This window comes from Uloborus diversus, chromosome 1, assembly GCF_026930045.1.
Source record: "Uloborus diversus isolate 005 chromosome 1, Udiv.v.3.1, whole genome shotgun sequence".
Classification (NCBI taxonomy): domain Eukaryota; kingdom Metazoa; phylum Arthropoda; class Arachnida; order Araneae; family Uloboridae; genus Uloborus; species Uloborus diversus.
This window is the reverse complement of record NC_072731.1, coordinates 265,621,092-265,639,295: the sequence shown is the minus strand read 5'-3', so window position 1 is coordinate 265,639,295 and position 18,204 is coordinate 265,621,092. Positions and strand designations below refer to the sequence as shown.

At 32.6% G+C, this 18,204-nt stretch overlaps 1 protein-coding gene across 1 annotated transcript; it reads right to left on the bottom strand.

The window, feature by feature from the left end:
- Positions 1 to 942: 942 nt before the first annotated feature.
- Positions 943 to 12,883, bottom strand: LOC129234263 (transcription elongation factor A N-terminal and central domain-containing protein 2-like). Its single transcript, XM_054868257.1, has 4 exons — positions 12,809 to 12,883; positions 10,905 to 11,046; positions 6,964 to 7,157; positions 943 to 1,160 (listed from the first exon to the last, which is right to left on the bottom strand). The coding sequence occupies exons 1-4, from the start codon at positions 12,845 to 12,847 to the stop codon at positions 972 to 974; spliced, it is 564 nt and encodes a 187-aa protein (XP_054724232.1). The 5' UTR covers positions 12,848 to 12,883; the 3' UTR covers positions 943 to 971.
- Positions 12,884 to 18,204: the final 5,321 nt, after the last annotated feature.

The following is an 18,204-nucleotide window of genomic DNA, read 5'->3' as shown; positions in this document are numbered from 1 at the left end:
AAATAACTTGAAGACTTAAAAGAAGAGGTTCTCAATGGGGGTGGGGGTGGGGATGTTGTAAAAAATTATTTTCAATCTATCACTGTAGTAAAGTAATTAAAACTGAATTCCTATAGTTAAATAACTTGAAGACTTAAAAAAGGTTCTCAACGGGGAGGGGGGGGGGGGTTATGTTGTAAAAAATAAAATGGAAAAGTGAAACAATTATTTATGAATATAGTGAAAAACCAACATAAATCCAGCACCAAATCTCAAGAAAATATGGCATATAGCTATTTCAAGGCAACTGTGGAGCCTCTTCAGCAGTGCAAAAAACTCTGCACGGAAGAAAGTCGTGGAAGAACTGAGGGTCATCATTGTTCAGTTCTCCATTGAAGGAGAAGAGGTTTCATTGTATCCTTGAAATAGCAACATGTTGTATTTTCTTGAGAATTTGCTTTATTTACATTGGTTTTTCACTTTATTCATATTGTAGTGCAAAGCTTTTTCATTTAACTAGTACTTATTCAAGTTCGTTGTCGCAACTATTTTTAATATTCTCTCCTTTTTTTTCAAGGGTTTTAGAGCAGGTTTTATCCTGCATCTCGGAATCTGAACTTTTAGCAGTAGCAGACATAAGGTCAAAACATTGAGCAAGCCATTGAAAGTAACCAGAGGTCGCTTTGTCAGTCACAACCTAATCGAAAATTTAGGGAGGTTAAGCAGTGGCAGATGTACCATGATGTTGTAAACCTGACTGGTTTTAAATGCTACAGTAGTATAAAGACTAATCAAGAAATGTCATTTTTTTTCGTTTTATGACATTCTTTGAGCCTATGAAAATCAAAAAAGTTGAAGTAGATTGAAACATTTTATATGGATAGATAAATGAAAAAAGTTTTAGGTAGAAATCAGTACTTGAAAGAAAATCATTTATTAAAATTTTATACATTTTTACAAAAATAAGAGTAGATAATTTATCAAATGTTATATCATCTGATATATTTCAAAACAAACTGTGAAGGAGATATCTTCCCGTTTTTGAAGGCTTCTTTTTCAGCACCGTCATGTCTAAGTACAAATGTTATTTTGCGGACGGTCTTTCTGTAGCTCTTTGATATGAATCGATTACACTTATGAAATATCTCTTTTTCTAAAGCATCAGCAGTTTTTTCATCTTCCTGTAATACAACAGAAGGTTCAAAGATTAAAATTACTTAGGATTCATTTAATTACTATCATTGAATTTTAAATGAAAATATTTTATTCATTATATGTAGATTTTTTATTGATGTCACCTGACACTTTAAAAAAAAACATCATTAAATACCATACTTGCAAAACACAAGTCAATTCATGATAACTCAGTTTTTATCAAGTCCCGATCCCTTTGTCTTTGATTCCATGTTAATTATTCTCTATACCTCGAAGTTAACTTCCTTTAACTCAAAAGTTTTATCAAAGATAACTCGAAATTTATTTCGAAAGAATGGGGGGGGGGGAGAGAAAGAAACAAGCAACAATGAAAGAAAAATTCATTCACCTTCACTTGCAACTCCCGCACATTAGACCTCTAAAGCAAGAACACCTGTTGAGCCAATATGTGGTAAAGGAGTGACACGTGCGGAAACGAGTACAGCTCGTTTCTCTTTTGTCGCACTGTACTGTTTACACTTAGACATGTTGCTAGACTACGAATCTGCTTTTGAGTTATCAAGTTGTCAACTCCACTGATTGTACCTTTATTCAAAGGCTGACCTAAGTTATGATGCGTTCCCGAGAGAGAGAGAGAGAGAAAAAGATTTGTCTTTACTATTAATGATGTCTAAGCGAAAGCTAAAAACCTTAGATTTAAAAAGTAAAGCAGGGTTCGTACTCAATTTCAGAAATAAAATGAAGGAGTAAAATCAGATTTTGAAGGAGTACTAATGGAGTGTCATTAAATGATGTCACACTTTTTTTTCAATATATTTGACCATCAGCACCCTTTATCACAAAGTGTCACACTTCACCCCAAATTTCTCCTCTTGTCACGTCATATTTTTCACAAACATATTGTTACAATAGCTGTGTGATGTCACTTTTTGTCACCCTCTCTCATCCCCTTGTCAAAATTTCATGAGCCCGTCTCTTCCTCAAAGCATGACATCACTTGTGGATGACCCTTTTTACAATATCATAACTGCAATTAACTAAACAATTGTTTTTTTTTAACGCAATCACTTAGTGTAGTACATTAACTTATGTAGTTTTAAATATTTAAATAATAATTAGACAACCTGACTTTTGCTGCTGAGAGTGTGGTGGGGGAAAAAACAATAATCCTAAAACTTGAAAAAATAGCCAAGCACCATTTAAGCATGTTTTACTTCACTTATGAAATGTCTTAGTCTTCTAATAAAATTCTCACCTTCAACTTCTATGAATTAACTATGATCAATTTGTAAATCCAAAAAAAATAAATGCACGAAATTACTACATTAAAATCCCCTTAGTGACGAAGTTAGTTGTCAATCGAAGTATTTTAAGTTTCCGTTATAGAGGAAGATTATGTAGTCTTGAACTCTCTAAAAAAGAAGGAGTTAAAACCAAAATGAAGGAATTTGAAGGGCCCTTCAAAAAAATTTCATAAATGAAGGAGTATTGGAGGAGTTTTGAAGGAGCGTATGAACCATGTAAAGTAAATCTTATTTGTGACATTGAAAGGAATTCAACTACCAAAAAATAAGATTCTTCAAAAGTGGTACAAATCCATAAATCCGAATTTGAAACGAATGAAGATGCGCACCTTTGCTAAAGTAGAATCCGCTCGATTCAAGTGGTTCTAGCAGTATCGAAATCAAGGTATGCCATTCCTATTTAGTGGGCAAGGACGGATACGAGGGAGGGGCGATCACCCCCCTCCTTGAGCCGAGATACAGGAACTCTCGCGGCATATACGTATATTTTCGATTTTGAAGTACTAAAAACAGTTTTAGACGATCTTCTATGATGTTAGAAGAAAGGGGACTCTCGCATGGAACTTTTTCGTGATTGAAGTCTAAAAAACGCAATTTTATAGCCCATTTCTTAGTACTTCAGGGACAGGGAATTAAACTTTGTACCGGAATTTTTATGAAATTGAATCTTCAAAAGCTCAACTTCAGACCATATAGAGATGATATTGGAGAGGGTTCTGTAATATATTAGCATGTTTCAGCAACAGGACTTTTTATAATAGCGATTGGCAACAAGACTGCATTCCATGAATTGATACTTTTGAATATGGTGTTGTAACAAAATTAGTAGTAGCGTTATTAAATGTTTAGTTTTTATAAGCGATGTTATATTATTGTGCATATTAAACAGGTTCGAGTGCTCTCCTCTGAAAATTTTTCGAAATTGAAGTCTAAAAAAAGCAACTGTAGAACACTTTTGAATACGTTCAGGTATGGGATAGGCAGGGTTTAAAGCACTTCTTAGGAAATTTGCAGAAATAAATCTAAAAGAAAGTAATTTAAGACGATCTTCCATGACGTTAGGGGAAGAATGTAAGGAAACGCAGAAAAGGGTAATTAATAAAAATCACCCCCTCCTTGAAAATTTTCTAGATCCGCCCTTGTTAGTGGGTCTTTGCTGTGTGAGAAAGCAATGAATTTTGCTATATTACTGAACATAAAAAATATTCCATGTCAGTGCGGGATGGCTGGAGAAGTTAAAGACCAGACACAACTTCGTCTTCAGAACTCTTCACGAAGAAACCATATATTATGCAAAAAAACTTTTGAGTTCTGAAATTTTGTCTGTTGTATGTTCATATTAATTAAAATATTTGATGGTTTTTAACATAAAAATGTCGAAAACTTAAACTAGCCATAAGTCGAACTTCCGATAAGTCGAAGTTTTTCGTTGGCCCCTTTAGATTCGAGTTATCGCGAATTGACTGCATATAAAAATTGAAAAAATTTAAAGCACTATCCGCAGTTTTGAGAGAAGATATAATAAAATAGTAAGAATTTTATTGGCTGGGTGGCATTTTGGTAAGGCATTGACCTTCTGTGCCATGATCCTGGGTTCTGACCCTCGGTAGCCAGCCTGTGGATCTACGAGATGCATAAAGATGTCAGCGCCTATGTCATATGATTATGCGACATGTAAAAGTTCCTTTCGGTATTCGTGTGGCTTTGAATGCCTGCAGCAAAATTAAATCTAGTGCAGTTTTGCATCAAAGAGTGCCCAAATGCATCCATCTGGTTGGAAACTTGGCATCAAAATTACCTGTGCCATTGACATCCGTCCCTTAATGGTGACACATTTGATGCTATATCGGGATCATACTTGGTCTGCAAAAGTTATAAACTATTTTAATGCAGCCTCATTAGAAAGAAAAGAAAAAAAAAACGTGAGAAATGTAGAATATCTAGTAATGTGAATTGGAAATATTCCCAATGGGAAGGAAATTAAAAAATGGGAATATTTCTTTGGACTTTGTACCTTCCCCTAAGTTGGGAGTTTATAAAAAAAATTCTAAATTTTAAAAATTTTAATGCTTATTTACAGGGTTTGCCGATATATGTCATGATATATATCCGGTATTTATTTTGAAAATATCAGAATATTTTGATATTTGATATATATTTTTTCAACTATGGTATTTTCAATATAATAAGTACATTAATCATAGCAGTAATATTGTTCATTTATTATTAAATATAACGAAAAAGTTATGTACTATATTTTTATGATGCATTGATACATAATTAATATAACAAAGTAATATAATATTCCCTTTTTACTTGTATTTTATATTCATAAAATTATTAGTAATGTAACAATTTTAATTAATATTAAAAGAGGATAATTAAATATTAAACATTGTTCAGAAAAAATGAAAACGTCTTATGACTGTGCACCGAGTAATGCATATTATTTATTTCTGAATCATATAACTGTAAAAGTAGCTAACAGAAGAATAATGAGTAAAACAGCTAATGCTAAATTAACTCCATTAAAATTGATAGAAATGTAAAATGAAAAACTGGATATAAATGATGAAAGAAACCTTAATTTTAAGTCTACATATTGTAATTATAATATCAGAAAATAGGGAGTGATTTGAGGATGCATTTACTATTTGGAAGCCTTTAGTTTGTGTTGATTGAAAATATCGGATATATATCAAAATATCCGATATATATCAAATTATTGGATAATTCGAACCCTGATTATTTAAAATTTAAGTGCTTAAAACTATCTATTTCACCAACATTTCACTTTTTTCTTAAATCAAGAAATCACTATATAAGGAAGTAGTATTGCTTTTTGTATAACTATGACATACTAATAATACTTAAAAATAAGTCTCCTTTACACAAACCTTGACATTTTATGAAACTTCTCAAATTCCTACATTAACACAAATTCATGGCAGAGTCTTTGTTACATTTTGATTAACGACTAATCTAACTGCAAAGGGAATTTTCATGACTAAGAGGGGAAAATGTCTCCCCTATCTCCGTAATTTACTTCTAATTCTACAAATAACTTCCACTTTGTATAACTTTCATTCTTATTTTTACTGTTATTTTGGGAGTTTTTTTTAAGTAAAAGGAAAAGGTGTGTTAGCTGTTATTCTATTACAGGGGTGATTGTGTTCCGGTATTTTACCGGATTTCTGGTATTTTCATCTTGATTTCCGGTATCTTCATCTTCGAAAATACCGGAACTCCTATATTTTCAGAAAAACCCACTTTTGTAGGCGATGTTTAATGAAACGCCAAAAGTCCAAATTGAAGACGTTTCGTTTGGTATAAAGCGTAAGCTACTGTCATGTATTGCAATATCTATGGTAATTATTGAAGAACAACTGGGGTGGGAGATGGAATAAAGGCTAGATAAGAAGAGGAAGGAGGGTTACTTGATATTTTTCCCCTTAATATTTTCTTTTCAAGATGTCTAATAGCGTTTCTCTGTTGCATATCTTAATATGCAGATGATGTAACTAGGGGTACCCATTCCCCCTGACTGCGATGGCACCTCTCAATTTTACCAAGCCTCCTTTTTCCCTCAAGAATTGCCATTCACTAATAAAGAGACTTAAATTCTTCTTAATTAATTTCTCCAAAAGTTTCTGTGGTATAATCCTGCCGCATGATCCCCCCCCCCCCCCCGCCGACACAAACACATGAAAATCCTCGCTGTAGCTATATTATTATATTACAATAAATTGTTAAACTATTTATTCACCAAGATGGCCTATGGCTTTTCTCTGTTGCAGATGCTTATGTAATAGGCTTTCCAGTCCCCCCCCTATAAAATGTTTAATTCAACGACCTATAGAAATCGAAAATATCGATATTTGGAGAGCGTATATTGTGGTATTAAAATTCGGATATTGCCAAGCCCTATTGCACAGTGATCATAATACATGCTGCCCCTTTTGCCCCAAACTTATTTAATTCTGAAATCTTTATGCACTTTCAATAAATGAATGTAATTAATGGTTAAAGATTCAGATACAGTTTAGAAAAATAAAACATTCTTTGAAAAATTTTAAGAAATGTGAAAAATTAAAAGAATTTAATTCCCTCTATGCACATGGACGTATTAAGTCCAATTAAAACTTCGAGTTTAACCCCAACAAATAATTATGTATATAAATAATGTGTGCATACACGTAATGTGTGTATATATATATATATGCCCATCAAAACACTTTTTCTTCTTGGAAAAAAAGTTCAGGTATTTTTTTATTGAGTCACAATCATCCCTGCTATTATTCCAGACTGAATAGTTCTAACAAGAACAAAACTGCAGTCTCTGGATGTGATAACCGGGCTGTCTGGTATATTGCATGTATTTCTGCCTTAGCCCTGGCTTGGGGGTGGCAATTTTCTGCTGAATATTTGGTATTCAGTATTTGACAAAATATGGTACTTCATGCGTCTCTAGTTTAAAACAATAAAAAATGCATAATTTCCATTTATATAAGGATTAAATTTTTACTTCTCCATCACCAAGTTCAGCTGCAAACAGCCGTGTGGATGTCCGTCTAATATGGCGAGTCAAATTGTCATATCTGACTTCAACAGTTGGCTGACATTTTTGGCTTGTGTGCAGCTCCCAAAATTTACACAGATCTTTAGCTTCATCTGCAATTTTTTTGTTGCCATGGTTTTCGAATGATCTTAAAACTGCACCTAGAAAAGATTTATACTGATTGATAAATATGCTGATTGTTCTGAAATATAATTTCAAGAAAGTGCAGTGCACTTGTAACTTTTGGGGACAGATATAAAAATTATTGGAATTTAATTTTACTAGAATGGTGTCCCCGTTATAATAAAGATGACTCTTTTTCAAAACCAAGAGAAAATTTATTTTTTAACATAAGATATGTAAGTGTTCAACTTCAAAAGAGGAGTCTTGAATAAAGGACAAACTACTGATGTATGGTACTAGGTACAAAGGTCAAATCCTAAACAAGTAAAGAAATAAATATGCATAACATTGGTCAGGGCCGTAACCAGACTTTTGTTTCGGAGGGGGTTTTGCCAAACACATTTTTTGAAATATTTATGGTCTATCAAATTTGGTTTCATCTGTATTCTATTGATTTTTGTTACAATAGATTATCTAAATGGATGGAGGGGCTGTTCATACCAAATGGCATATTGTTACATAATAATTGAATTTCTCAATAACTACCAAAAAGACACGAGTTAATACAATTTTTCAGTCATACTAATTTCATTTCACAAATTAAATTGAAATAATAATGATAACAACAATATTATTTTTGTTATCGAAATCTTTACTAATAATAAAGCTGAAAGTCTCTCTGTCCGGATCTCTGTGATGCGCATAGAGCTTAGACCGTTTGACCGATTTTCATGAAATTTGGCAAAGTTAGTTTGTAGCATGGGGGTGTGCACCTCGAAGAAATTTTTCGATAATTTGATGTGGTTCTTTTCTATTTCAATTTTAAGAACAAAATTATCATAAGGTGGATGAGTAAATTACAAAATTATCGTAATGTGGAACTGTAACATGGGCACAAGCCAATTGGCGAGAAAATTCACCATACATTATTTGTAAATATACAGGCAAACCAAAAGACCTTTTAATTATTTTCTATTACGGGCAAAGCCGTGCGGGTACCACTAGTATAAAATAAATAAATAATGGAAAGCATTTTGTTGAATGAAAAATTTCGGAGGGGGTTTGAACCCTATAAACCACCCCCTTGCATACGGCCCTGACATTGGTGCTAAAAGGTAACAGTAAAATCAACAACGATAAAATGCTAATTTGCAGACAGCCGCAAACATGTGTTTTGAGGTTACAAGGAATCTTTTTGGGGTGCAGAAGACTGTTAACCTAGTTGCCTTGACAACTATTTATCCAAAAGGTCTGTAAATTTTGAGGGCCTTTAGCCCGGCTTCCTGAGCCTAATGGTAAATCAGGCCCTGCATTACAGAAATATCCATCTACAGCGGGGGGCGGGGGTTATGGAGCAGATTGCGGAATTGAACTTTTTAGGGGAGGGGGTGTTTTGAGGAATAATTTTCCTTTTTAGGGGCGGGAGACTTTTGCAGTATTAGAGGGGGGGGGAGTGAACCCTTGCTCTTAGAAAGAGCACCTCTGATCTACAGAAAAACAACAGCTGTTTTTTTTATCGACTTCAAAAAAGGAGGTTATGATTTCATCTGCAGCTTTTTATGTATGTTAACTGACAACACACCAAATCCTGAGTTAAACACTAATTTAAACTAAACCTACTGAGTTATGTTAGATAGTAGTTAATAGGAGGCCCCAACTTCAAATGGTTATTAAAAATTAAGAGGGTCGTATATAATTAGTTAGGTATTAAAATAATTCATCGTATAGTAATTTAAATCAGTGTTTAATTTATAATTGGGTGTTTAGTTTAGTTGATTTTTGTACTGGAATTGTAAAATAAATTTGATTTATACGTTTGGGTAGGAAACTATGTAAGTATGACCAATTATTTTTTCAATTTTTAGTTCCTCTTTGTTTTTTGAAGTCTGTTCTTTTTTTATTTGAAAATAATTTATAACGTTTGAATTACAAGACTAATTCATGTACTTCAACTGTCAAACCTATCCCATCAAGATTTTAAGCAGTTGACATAATTGAAACAAACTACACATCTTTTTCCCTAAACACTTTTATAGATTCATAGGCGGATTTAGGACTGAGTTCCTGGGGGGGGGGGGCAGGATTTTTTTTTTGGAGCAACATTTTTAATTGCCCTCCCCCCCCCATGTTTTTGTCTGTTTTCTGTGATGCATAAGGCCATTCTTTACTTTTTTATGTGTCGTTTTCATTACTGTGTGTAATCATGCTGTCCTTTTTAAATTGACCTTAAAAGAGAGGGGGCTGGTGATGCAGTGCTCCCTTTTAAGTGGAATATAGAATATCTCCAGTTTTAGGGGGGCCCGGGGGTTACTCCCCCGGAGGAAATTATCTAAAATGGATATAAAATTCTGCATTTTGAAGTTTTATAAGGGTTAATTGGAAATAATAGGCAAATATTTTTTTTTAAAGTTTTACGCTTTAAAAGTGCTTTGTGATGCAAGTTAATACTTTAAAAGAAATGGTGCACAGATTTAGAGAATAGGTATCAAGAGAGTAACATACTACCCATTTGAACAATTCTTAATTATACACTTGATAAGAAAAAAAATTGAAGCACACTTTGCTTAGGAGTTTCAAAGACTTGTCTAATTATTTTCAAGGTTTGGTTGGTTAGATTGGGTTTTTGGCTCAAAAGCCCTTGTAGGCTATATTGTGCCAATTCTTTTCACGGATTTTAGAACCTATCAATAATTTGCACTTTCCAGTCTCTGAAATTGAGTAGTAGATTATACAGTTGTACAGTATTGTTCAAACTTTGTAAGAAACGGTTATTTTAAGTTCAAAAGAAAAAATAAACTTTAATTTCCTATTCAAAAAAGGAAAAATCATGATTTTTTTACTTCCTTTTACAAAAAAGGAAGTATTGTATTCGCGAAAAAATTTTCACTCAAAAATCGCCCTTAATTTCCATTTTGCTCACCCCCAAATGAATGTTGAGTTTTTTTTTCGATTCGACCACATGCGAAAAAGTGCCTAAGAATGTATAGACACGCGAAATATCCATTTTGACCATCACCGAGGTAATTACAACGACTTTTCTCGTGACGTCTGTATGTATGTGCGTATGTGCGTATGTATCTCGCATAACTCAAAAATGGTATGTCCTAGAAAGTTGAAATTTGGTACATAGACTCGTAGTGGGGTCTAGTTGTGCACCTCCCCTTTTGGTTGCTTTCGGATGTTCCTAAGGGGGTCTTTTGCACCTTTTTGGGGGGAAATCATTGTTAATTTCGATGCAAACTCAAGTGGTGTTATAATTTGGCGGTCACTTGGCGATATATCGCCAGTCTTTTGGTTGCCAAGTTTTGTCGCCAACTTGGCGAAAAATTTGGCGATTTTTTTTTTTTTTTAAATCTGCTTTCAATGTGGCCATTGCTAGTGATATTTAAAGAGTTAGAGAGAGAATCCCATTAAAATTGCAATAATAGGGAAATAGCATTAAATTGGTGTAAAAGGAAGTCATGTGATGCACACATCAGCTCGTTTGTTATAAGATTTTGGAAGATAAGTTGTTACTATATAAACTCCTCCCAAAACTGGGGGGCATTGTCCCCTTTGCCGTCCCCCCCCCCATAAATCCACCCATGCTCTTCTAAACTATTCAAAAATGAAAAAATAATGATTTTTTTTTTTAAATTTTTGGAAGATGTGTTGTTACTACACAAAGTCCTCCCAAAACTGGGGGGGCATTGCCCCCTTCTGACCCCCCATAAATCCGCCTATGTAGATTACAATATTTAACTTTGAACAGTAGCAACTGAAAAGCAAAACACAAAAACATTTACCAATGCCAGTAGAAGAAATGATTTCTTTAGAAGGTTTCTTTCCTTTCAGATAAGTAAGGGATTCTAATTTAGCATCATCAGATTCATCTTCATTATTCAGAAGATTCTTATGGCGAATGAAATCTTCCATTATGACGACACCCTGGAATAAATAATGGAAATCATATTGTTACAAATTCTGTAAATATTAGTTATTTTTGTGATTAATTTGTCGTAATCTAGCTAAATTTGGTGTTTATTAAATTATCTTTCATCTAAAATTATTGTAGTAACATAACCTGTAAATAGTTTCCTATAATGAATATACAACCCCTATACATTCGATTGAAGTATATGGTCCCCCTCTTTTTCATTGATAAGATTCGTGAATGAATAAAAAGAAGATATAGAAATGCGTAGAACTTAGTAGGATTTTCTAGAGATTTCTTCGCTCGGTATAAAGCGCTGTGCGTCATGTGAATGAGTGAGTTTCGATTGAGAATTTGTACTGAGAGTGCATTAGCTCTGTTTATTGCGAGGCATTTCGCTGTGTTGTTTTTCGTATTTGGAAGTAAATACGTGTGTAAACGTTGAGTTTACGGTGTTGTGTGATATTTGCTTAATTGCTGATGATTAATTAAGCAGTTGTTGACGCTCTTTCCTGTACATAGTGTAAATAAATTTTCTGTGTTTTTAATCAACTGTGTCGTCTTTTCAAAAAAGTTGGAAGTCACACCGGATCCGTTACAATATTTAACAACCAATAAATATAATGGGGTTGTTTCCTTCAGTCAAAAGTACTACTTTTACTCACTGAAATTGATAGAATGAGAAAAAATAAATAAATAAATCATAATAATAACATGGACCCAGAAAATACTTTCATTTTCCCAACTGTTATTTTTTAATTAATTTTTTCAAATGTCCGATCTTTCAAACAAGGCGTGGTCTTTATGATGTCACAAATGATGCACTTTGGCACATCTTTCTATCGCGTTTCCACATTATGATAATCAATAAGCGAATTAAATAATTGCGCTCTACGCTTGCTATCAACCCTATCGTTGCCAGTACACGTAAGTAAAGATGCAAATTAAATATTTTGCTCTGTGAATGACGACAGCGAATAGCATTTCCTCATTTGGTGATGTCATCGGCAGAAGCGTGAACAATGAAAGCGCACTGATTAAAGTACTTTTTTTAAAATTATTAAACTCAAGCAAATTATTTTTAAAATGTCAGATCTTATGCTTTAAGCATGCTCTTTCAGAAAAAAATACTTTTATAATGTTGGAAACGACCTCTATATAATCTGAACCACAGACTTGAAAATTGCTCAATAAATGCAAAAAAAAGCATAAAAAAGGTGGTGTTTAAGTAAGTGGACAATATATTGTAAAAACTTTTGGACAGGGAAATATTATTTCCAATCCGTGCCATAGTTGGTGGGGAACACTGACCTCCAAAATATTTGTTTTTTTTTTATAGTAAAAATAACAAATTGGTTTTAAACTGCCATTTCTTTTGCCGAGTCCCCCCAAACATTTTTTGCAAACTACAGCAGTTTCCAATCATTAGATTTTACGCCACAAGAAGCAAGGCTGTGGAGTTGGACTGATTTTGGGGTAAAAGAGTCGATGGTTTAAAATTGCAAGAGTCAAAGTTGGACATTTTCCCTCAATTTCACAACTCTGTTAGTGTTGAGGAGTCGGACTGATTTTGGGAAAAAAGAATCGAAGTCGAAGGCTCTAAAATTCCTGCCATTCGTCATTTCCCCTCCGATTCGACAGCCCTGATAAGAAGCATGATTTTTCATAAAATAGGCAGCTTGACTACATAAATGTACATACTGACATAGAAACCAATTTTTAAAATATACTATTTGAATATGAAGTTCTGTAAAAAACTAAGTTTAAGCAAAATACCTTAAGAGAAGACAGAGTAGCTTGCTTCAATTTTGGCATGATGACAGATTTCAAATGGCAGCTTGGAAAACAAAAAAAAAAAAAAAAAAAAACAAAATGCTAGAACAAAATAAACATTTTATCAAAATAAAAAACATATGTTTTGTCATCTGTCACATTTATTTAAGAATTTCAATCAACACAAAAAAAGGTCTTGTGCCATAAAGACTCACCAGGGGCCAATCCAGGATATTTTTCTCGCTACCTATTTTTGTGAAAATATTGCATCATTCTATTTTTGTGAAAGTTTTTTTTTTTAACAGCACTGTTTTTGTGAACTTTTAGAGACATCCTAATTTTTGCAAAAGAGAAGTAGAACAAGTGAAATTTTAGTTTGAAAAGTGTAAATGCCATTTAGTATTATTTTTAACAGGTTTTGTTTTTTGTTATGAGAAAAACGGTTCCTCAAAACATGTTAAAATATTGCGATAATATTGCATAAATACACTTTGGCGAGAAACAGATAAAAATTAGTTAAAATACCACAAAAAGGTTGCTATTTAAGCGATTGTTCATATAAACCTGCTTAGACTTTTATGTTATAAGTAAATTTTGTTTTAAACAGAGAAACAAATTTTATATTTTAAAATGCGAATTTTTGTGAAATTTTCGATGTTTTTGTGAAGCTACCTGATTTTATTACTTGATTTTTGTGAAAGTACCTATTTCAAAACAAGATTTTTGTGAAGGTACCGAAAGCGGTAGCAAAATCAGCCTATATTGGGCCCTGCTCACAATGGGAAAAAATAGTTCCGCAGTTTAATTTTTGAAATCAATTATTCTTCACAGTACAAAAGTCATCATTGTTCACTTAACATGCATATATGGTGCTTGTATGATATTATTGTGCATAGTAACAGGGTTGCCAACCGTAGAGAAATAATTTGAAAGGCATATGAGGTGATTTTAAGGAGCATTTCAAAATTTTTCGGAGCAACTTGGTACTTTATAAAAATCAATAAAAAAAATTAAACCTCTAATCTAAAATTGTTTTTGAACTTTGATAAACATTTTAAGCACTAGCATAAGAATAATTATTTTTAAATTAATAACATGTTAGCCACTTTAACCCTATAACTTTAAACACTATGTCATGTTTGAGTATAAGGGTTTAATTTTCATATTCACATGCAAAATTTAATAGACTAGCAAAATATAATAGAAATAAATTTAATTTTATTAAAATCTTCGCTAAGTCTGGTCAGAATAAAGACCAAACGAGAAATACGGAGAAAAATAACTTCTTTGCGGAGTTTCGCTAGTTTTGCGGAGCAACTCTGCAAAATGCGGAGCAGTTGGCAACTCTGATAGTAATGATCAATACAGATTTCTAGCAGTTCTTTAGTAAAATACTCAAATGAATTATGAATTTTTAAAAAAAGCTTTCCTCAAATGCTATAAAGAAAAATTAAAACTAAATTAACTTGCAAAATAAGAGTATTAATGAAATTTATCTCTAAATCTCATTTAATACCAACCAACGAAGCACACTACAATGCAATTTAGCTAACCAATTAAATGCACATTAAACCTTCTAATTCTCCCAAGCATACTGTTTTAATGAATGTAAAAACTTATGTACAGTTACATTTTAAATTTTGACATAAGTTTTGGTGGAAGTTAAGGGCAAAATTTTCAAAGGGGGCCTAGGCGGCTGCTACGGCGGCAGATTCTACGGGTAGCAAATTTACAAATTGAAACATATTTCTTAAAGGTATGAATATTTATTTCAGCGTCATAAAATTCACTACTTAAATGCTAAAAAAATAATAATTCAGAGTGTATACCAGTGCTTGAATATGCAAAGTGTAGTTCGGAATTTAACAAGAAATTCAATTTAATTTTAGAGGCAGAAAATTATGTGATTTAAAAATATTAAAATCTGTTTCAGTGCTATAAGTTGCACTATTTTAATGTTAAAAAAGATAATTTAAAGTATGTACCAGTGATTGGTTATGCAAAACCCAGTTTAGAATTTAACTAGAAGCTCACTTTAATTTTAAGCAATTTACAATTATTTTTATTTTATTAATATACTATGCTATATTATTATTCAATGGGAGGGGGCGCAGGGTTGACAAACACCCCTTTAAAAAAAAAAAAAAACCAATGGACCCAGGGTTTTTTTAAATAAAACCCAACTAAAGCTGGGTTTTTTAAAAGAAATGTGTTTTTTTTTTCTTTTTTTAGGGAAAATGTGGATACTTGTAGCATATTGTAGCGTAAGTATGTGGACAAAGCACAAAAATTGTCTTGGGGTAAAAAAAGCTGGAAAATTCAGCGTTTTCTAAAGAAAAGTATAAAAGACGACGAAACCCAAGAATGGTGAAGTTTCAGGTTTTTTAGTTTCTCCATGAATATCAACAGTTAAGGCAAAGTTACTTCTCGAGTGATAAAACTATTGTTCGTTTTTAATTACGACCTCATTTTTTTTTTTTTTTGAATTTTACTTTATTGTATTTCATTTTGTTATGCAAAACTACTGTACAACCTCAAGTAGTTCAAATCCCTTTTTACTGAATTCCAGCTTAATCAAGACATTTCTTTGAATTTTATGTTGCCTGTTTTTCTATTTCTGTGTACAGAGTAAGAAATATTAAACTTTTTTGTAAGATAATGAAAATACTGTACATCCTATTCTGTTTTCTGTACGACCGTTTGTAACACACTGTTAATTTCTAAAAAATATACCTTGTTTAATCGAGATTTGTGACGTGTTGGTTTGCAGAAAATAATTCACATGAAAGCCTTTTAGCTGGAGTAGTTTCCTCAGCACAATCTACAAATATTGAGAAAATCAGACGTGACAGGACTTAGTCAAGATTATTTGAGTTATTTAATGACCAGTTAAAGAAAAATGTTAAATATATTTATTTAAAATCTTTGAAGTATTTTTTAAATGCCATTAAAAGTTAAGAAATACTATTAAAGTTCAAAATTCATTTTTTATGTCTGTTGTCTGTGGTGAAAACAAATAAAAAAGAAGTTTAAATTGTGAAAATATTTAAATTAATTTTTTTAAAAACTTCTCAGAAAATTTTAAAAACCTAAACGTGGGCTAAATAATGGGTTTTTTTTCAAAAAAAAACCCATTGGGTCCAATCTGGCCAACCCCGAGGGGGCGGCACTTGTCGATATTGCCTAGGGTGGCAAAACTACTAGAAACAGCCCTAGAGGGTGTAGAGTATAAATTTATTTTTCTAGGAGACTAGTTCATTGGTAGTAAATCCCAGAAAGACTTGACAACAGTAGCAAGTAATTTATCTTAATTTGAGTTCAAATAAGTAAAAGATCTGTGGGTTTGTGTTTAAAAATTTGTGTAGGAAGAAAAAATACCTAAACTTTTTTTTCTCAGAAAAGAGTGCATTATTATGCAGCACAATTTTTCATTGTATGCAAAAATGTCATTTTCTTCAGCCTCAAATGAAGTGCTTGGGGATATTTCGATAATTGGGGAATCTGACGATCTTTTGGCTCCAGCGCCTGCACGTGAAGTATTTTTCTTTGCAAATCTAAACAAAGACACCGGAAACATCTATTAACATAGGGTTACTATAAATCAGCAGGGTTACCAAAAATAAAATTATTTCTGCCAAAAATGAGACGACCACGCAAGATTCCCAATTATCGAAATATCCCTCAAGTGCTTCAAAACTTAATTTCGTCCTAATCAGAGAACTGATATCCATGAATCAAAATTTCCACAGCTCACAATTGATTACACTCCCTGCCAGAAACTAAAAAGAGCATCCTTGTTAAAAGATGCAGATCCTCAAAATAAAGATCATATTAATTGATGCTCATAAAAATAAATTAGGGTCTGTTGGGGTAATTTGGGTATAAGTTATATTTTATTGAATGAAATGAAGAAAATTATTCCTTTGATGCACTTACAAAAACTCAGTTAACAACATCATCCTTACCTATAAAAAATGCTGCCAGCACTTTTTTTGAAAGTGATAAAAAATAAATTCAACTTTTCGGAGATATCAAAGCAATGCAAACAAACTACTTAAAAATAGTTCTGCTAATTAACCTGTAACCCTATGTTTTTCAAGTTTAGGTATGTAGACATTACAAATGTTTACTTCAGTTTGACATTGAATTGAAACATTTAACATAATTAGTTTTCATGTAAATTAATGATTTTAAGACTTGGGGTAATTTGGGTATACATTACATTTTACTAATCAGAAAGACAAAAATTTAATTTTATTGGACTACAAACATAGGCATGTATGTGCATCCTCACTACCCAAGGTAATATATGCTAAAAATGAATTGAAAGGCTGTTTAAATTTGCTTAAATGCTCTGTGTAACAAATAACTACTTCCCATCCATTAATGGCTTGTCATATTGTGCTATTTTCAGTCTAAAATCCATCTTAATACTTAAAAAAAATAGTTTTCATACTATCCCATTATTTATGGTGTTCCTACATTCAACCTAAGTTTGAAAACATTGAGTTAGATAGTTATTAAAACCATGTGCTTTGCTCTTTAACTATTACTATACCTAAATTCCCCCATCCATGGGGTAATTTGGGTATAGTGAAACTTACGTTTGCCATTTATGCAAATGGATCTATTAACATGTAGTTTGTAGAAAACTATTCTGGAAAGTCATAATACTAAGCTGAAACAAGAAAAAGAGAAAATATGCATACATAAATTTATTACAGGACTTTAAAGTTCAAAGTAGGTCATTTTAATACCCAAATTACCCCTACAGACCCTACTAAAATGAATCTGAAGCTTCTGAATACATGAATTTTTGCATGGTACCTTTTACTATTCTATGAATTTTCTCCACATTGCTTCGCTAGAAAATCTCGTTTCAAAATCACGGCTTTCCTATGCAATTGGAAATCAACACCATCAAAGTTCCTGGCCGTCGTAGCTGTTAGTACCAACTCTCCGCCTTTTTCGGTCACTTGTCCAGTGATCTGATAAACGGAATTCAAGAGAAAAGCAGTATCTTCAATGTTCTGGAGACTTGTGCTCAAAGTTCGCAGGGTCTTGCAATCTGGATTACACAATTGTCCCGTAGCGGATACGGGATCGTAATTAATGAGCTTACCTAAAATTCTGACGAGTTTTGAGTCGTTAGCTGGATATCGTCTTGATAAAATTTCATCGACAAAGCAGATTTCATGAAAAGAAGAATCGGACATGACAAAACTTCAACACACGCTCAAAAAGTAGAAGTTCATTTTGAGAGAGAATATCAAGAGGAATTTATATTATTGTACGAAGTCGATCACAAGCAAACTCGGTTTCTTTCCTTTTCCCGCTCCCGGGAAATCCGTGTAAACAAAGATAGTATCCATAACTAGAACATACAATTCTTTCGTTTT

Excerpts from the sequence above, each read along its gene's own strand:
- LOC129234263 (XM_054868257.1), bottom strand. The coding sequence starts at position 12,847 with ATGCCAAAATTGAAGCAAGCTACTCTGTCTTCTCTTAAG. Across the intron at positions 11,047-12,808 it reads CTACTCTGTCTTCTCTTAAG|GGTGTCGTCATAATGGAAGA; the intron begins GTATTTTGCTTA and ends TATTTATTCCAG. Across the intron at positions 1,161-6,963 it reads CTGAACTTGGTGATGGAGAA|GAAGATGAAAAAACTGCTGA; the intron begins GTAAAAATTTAA and ends GTTGTATTACAG.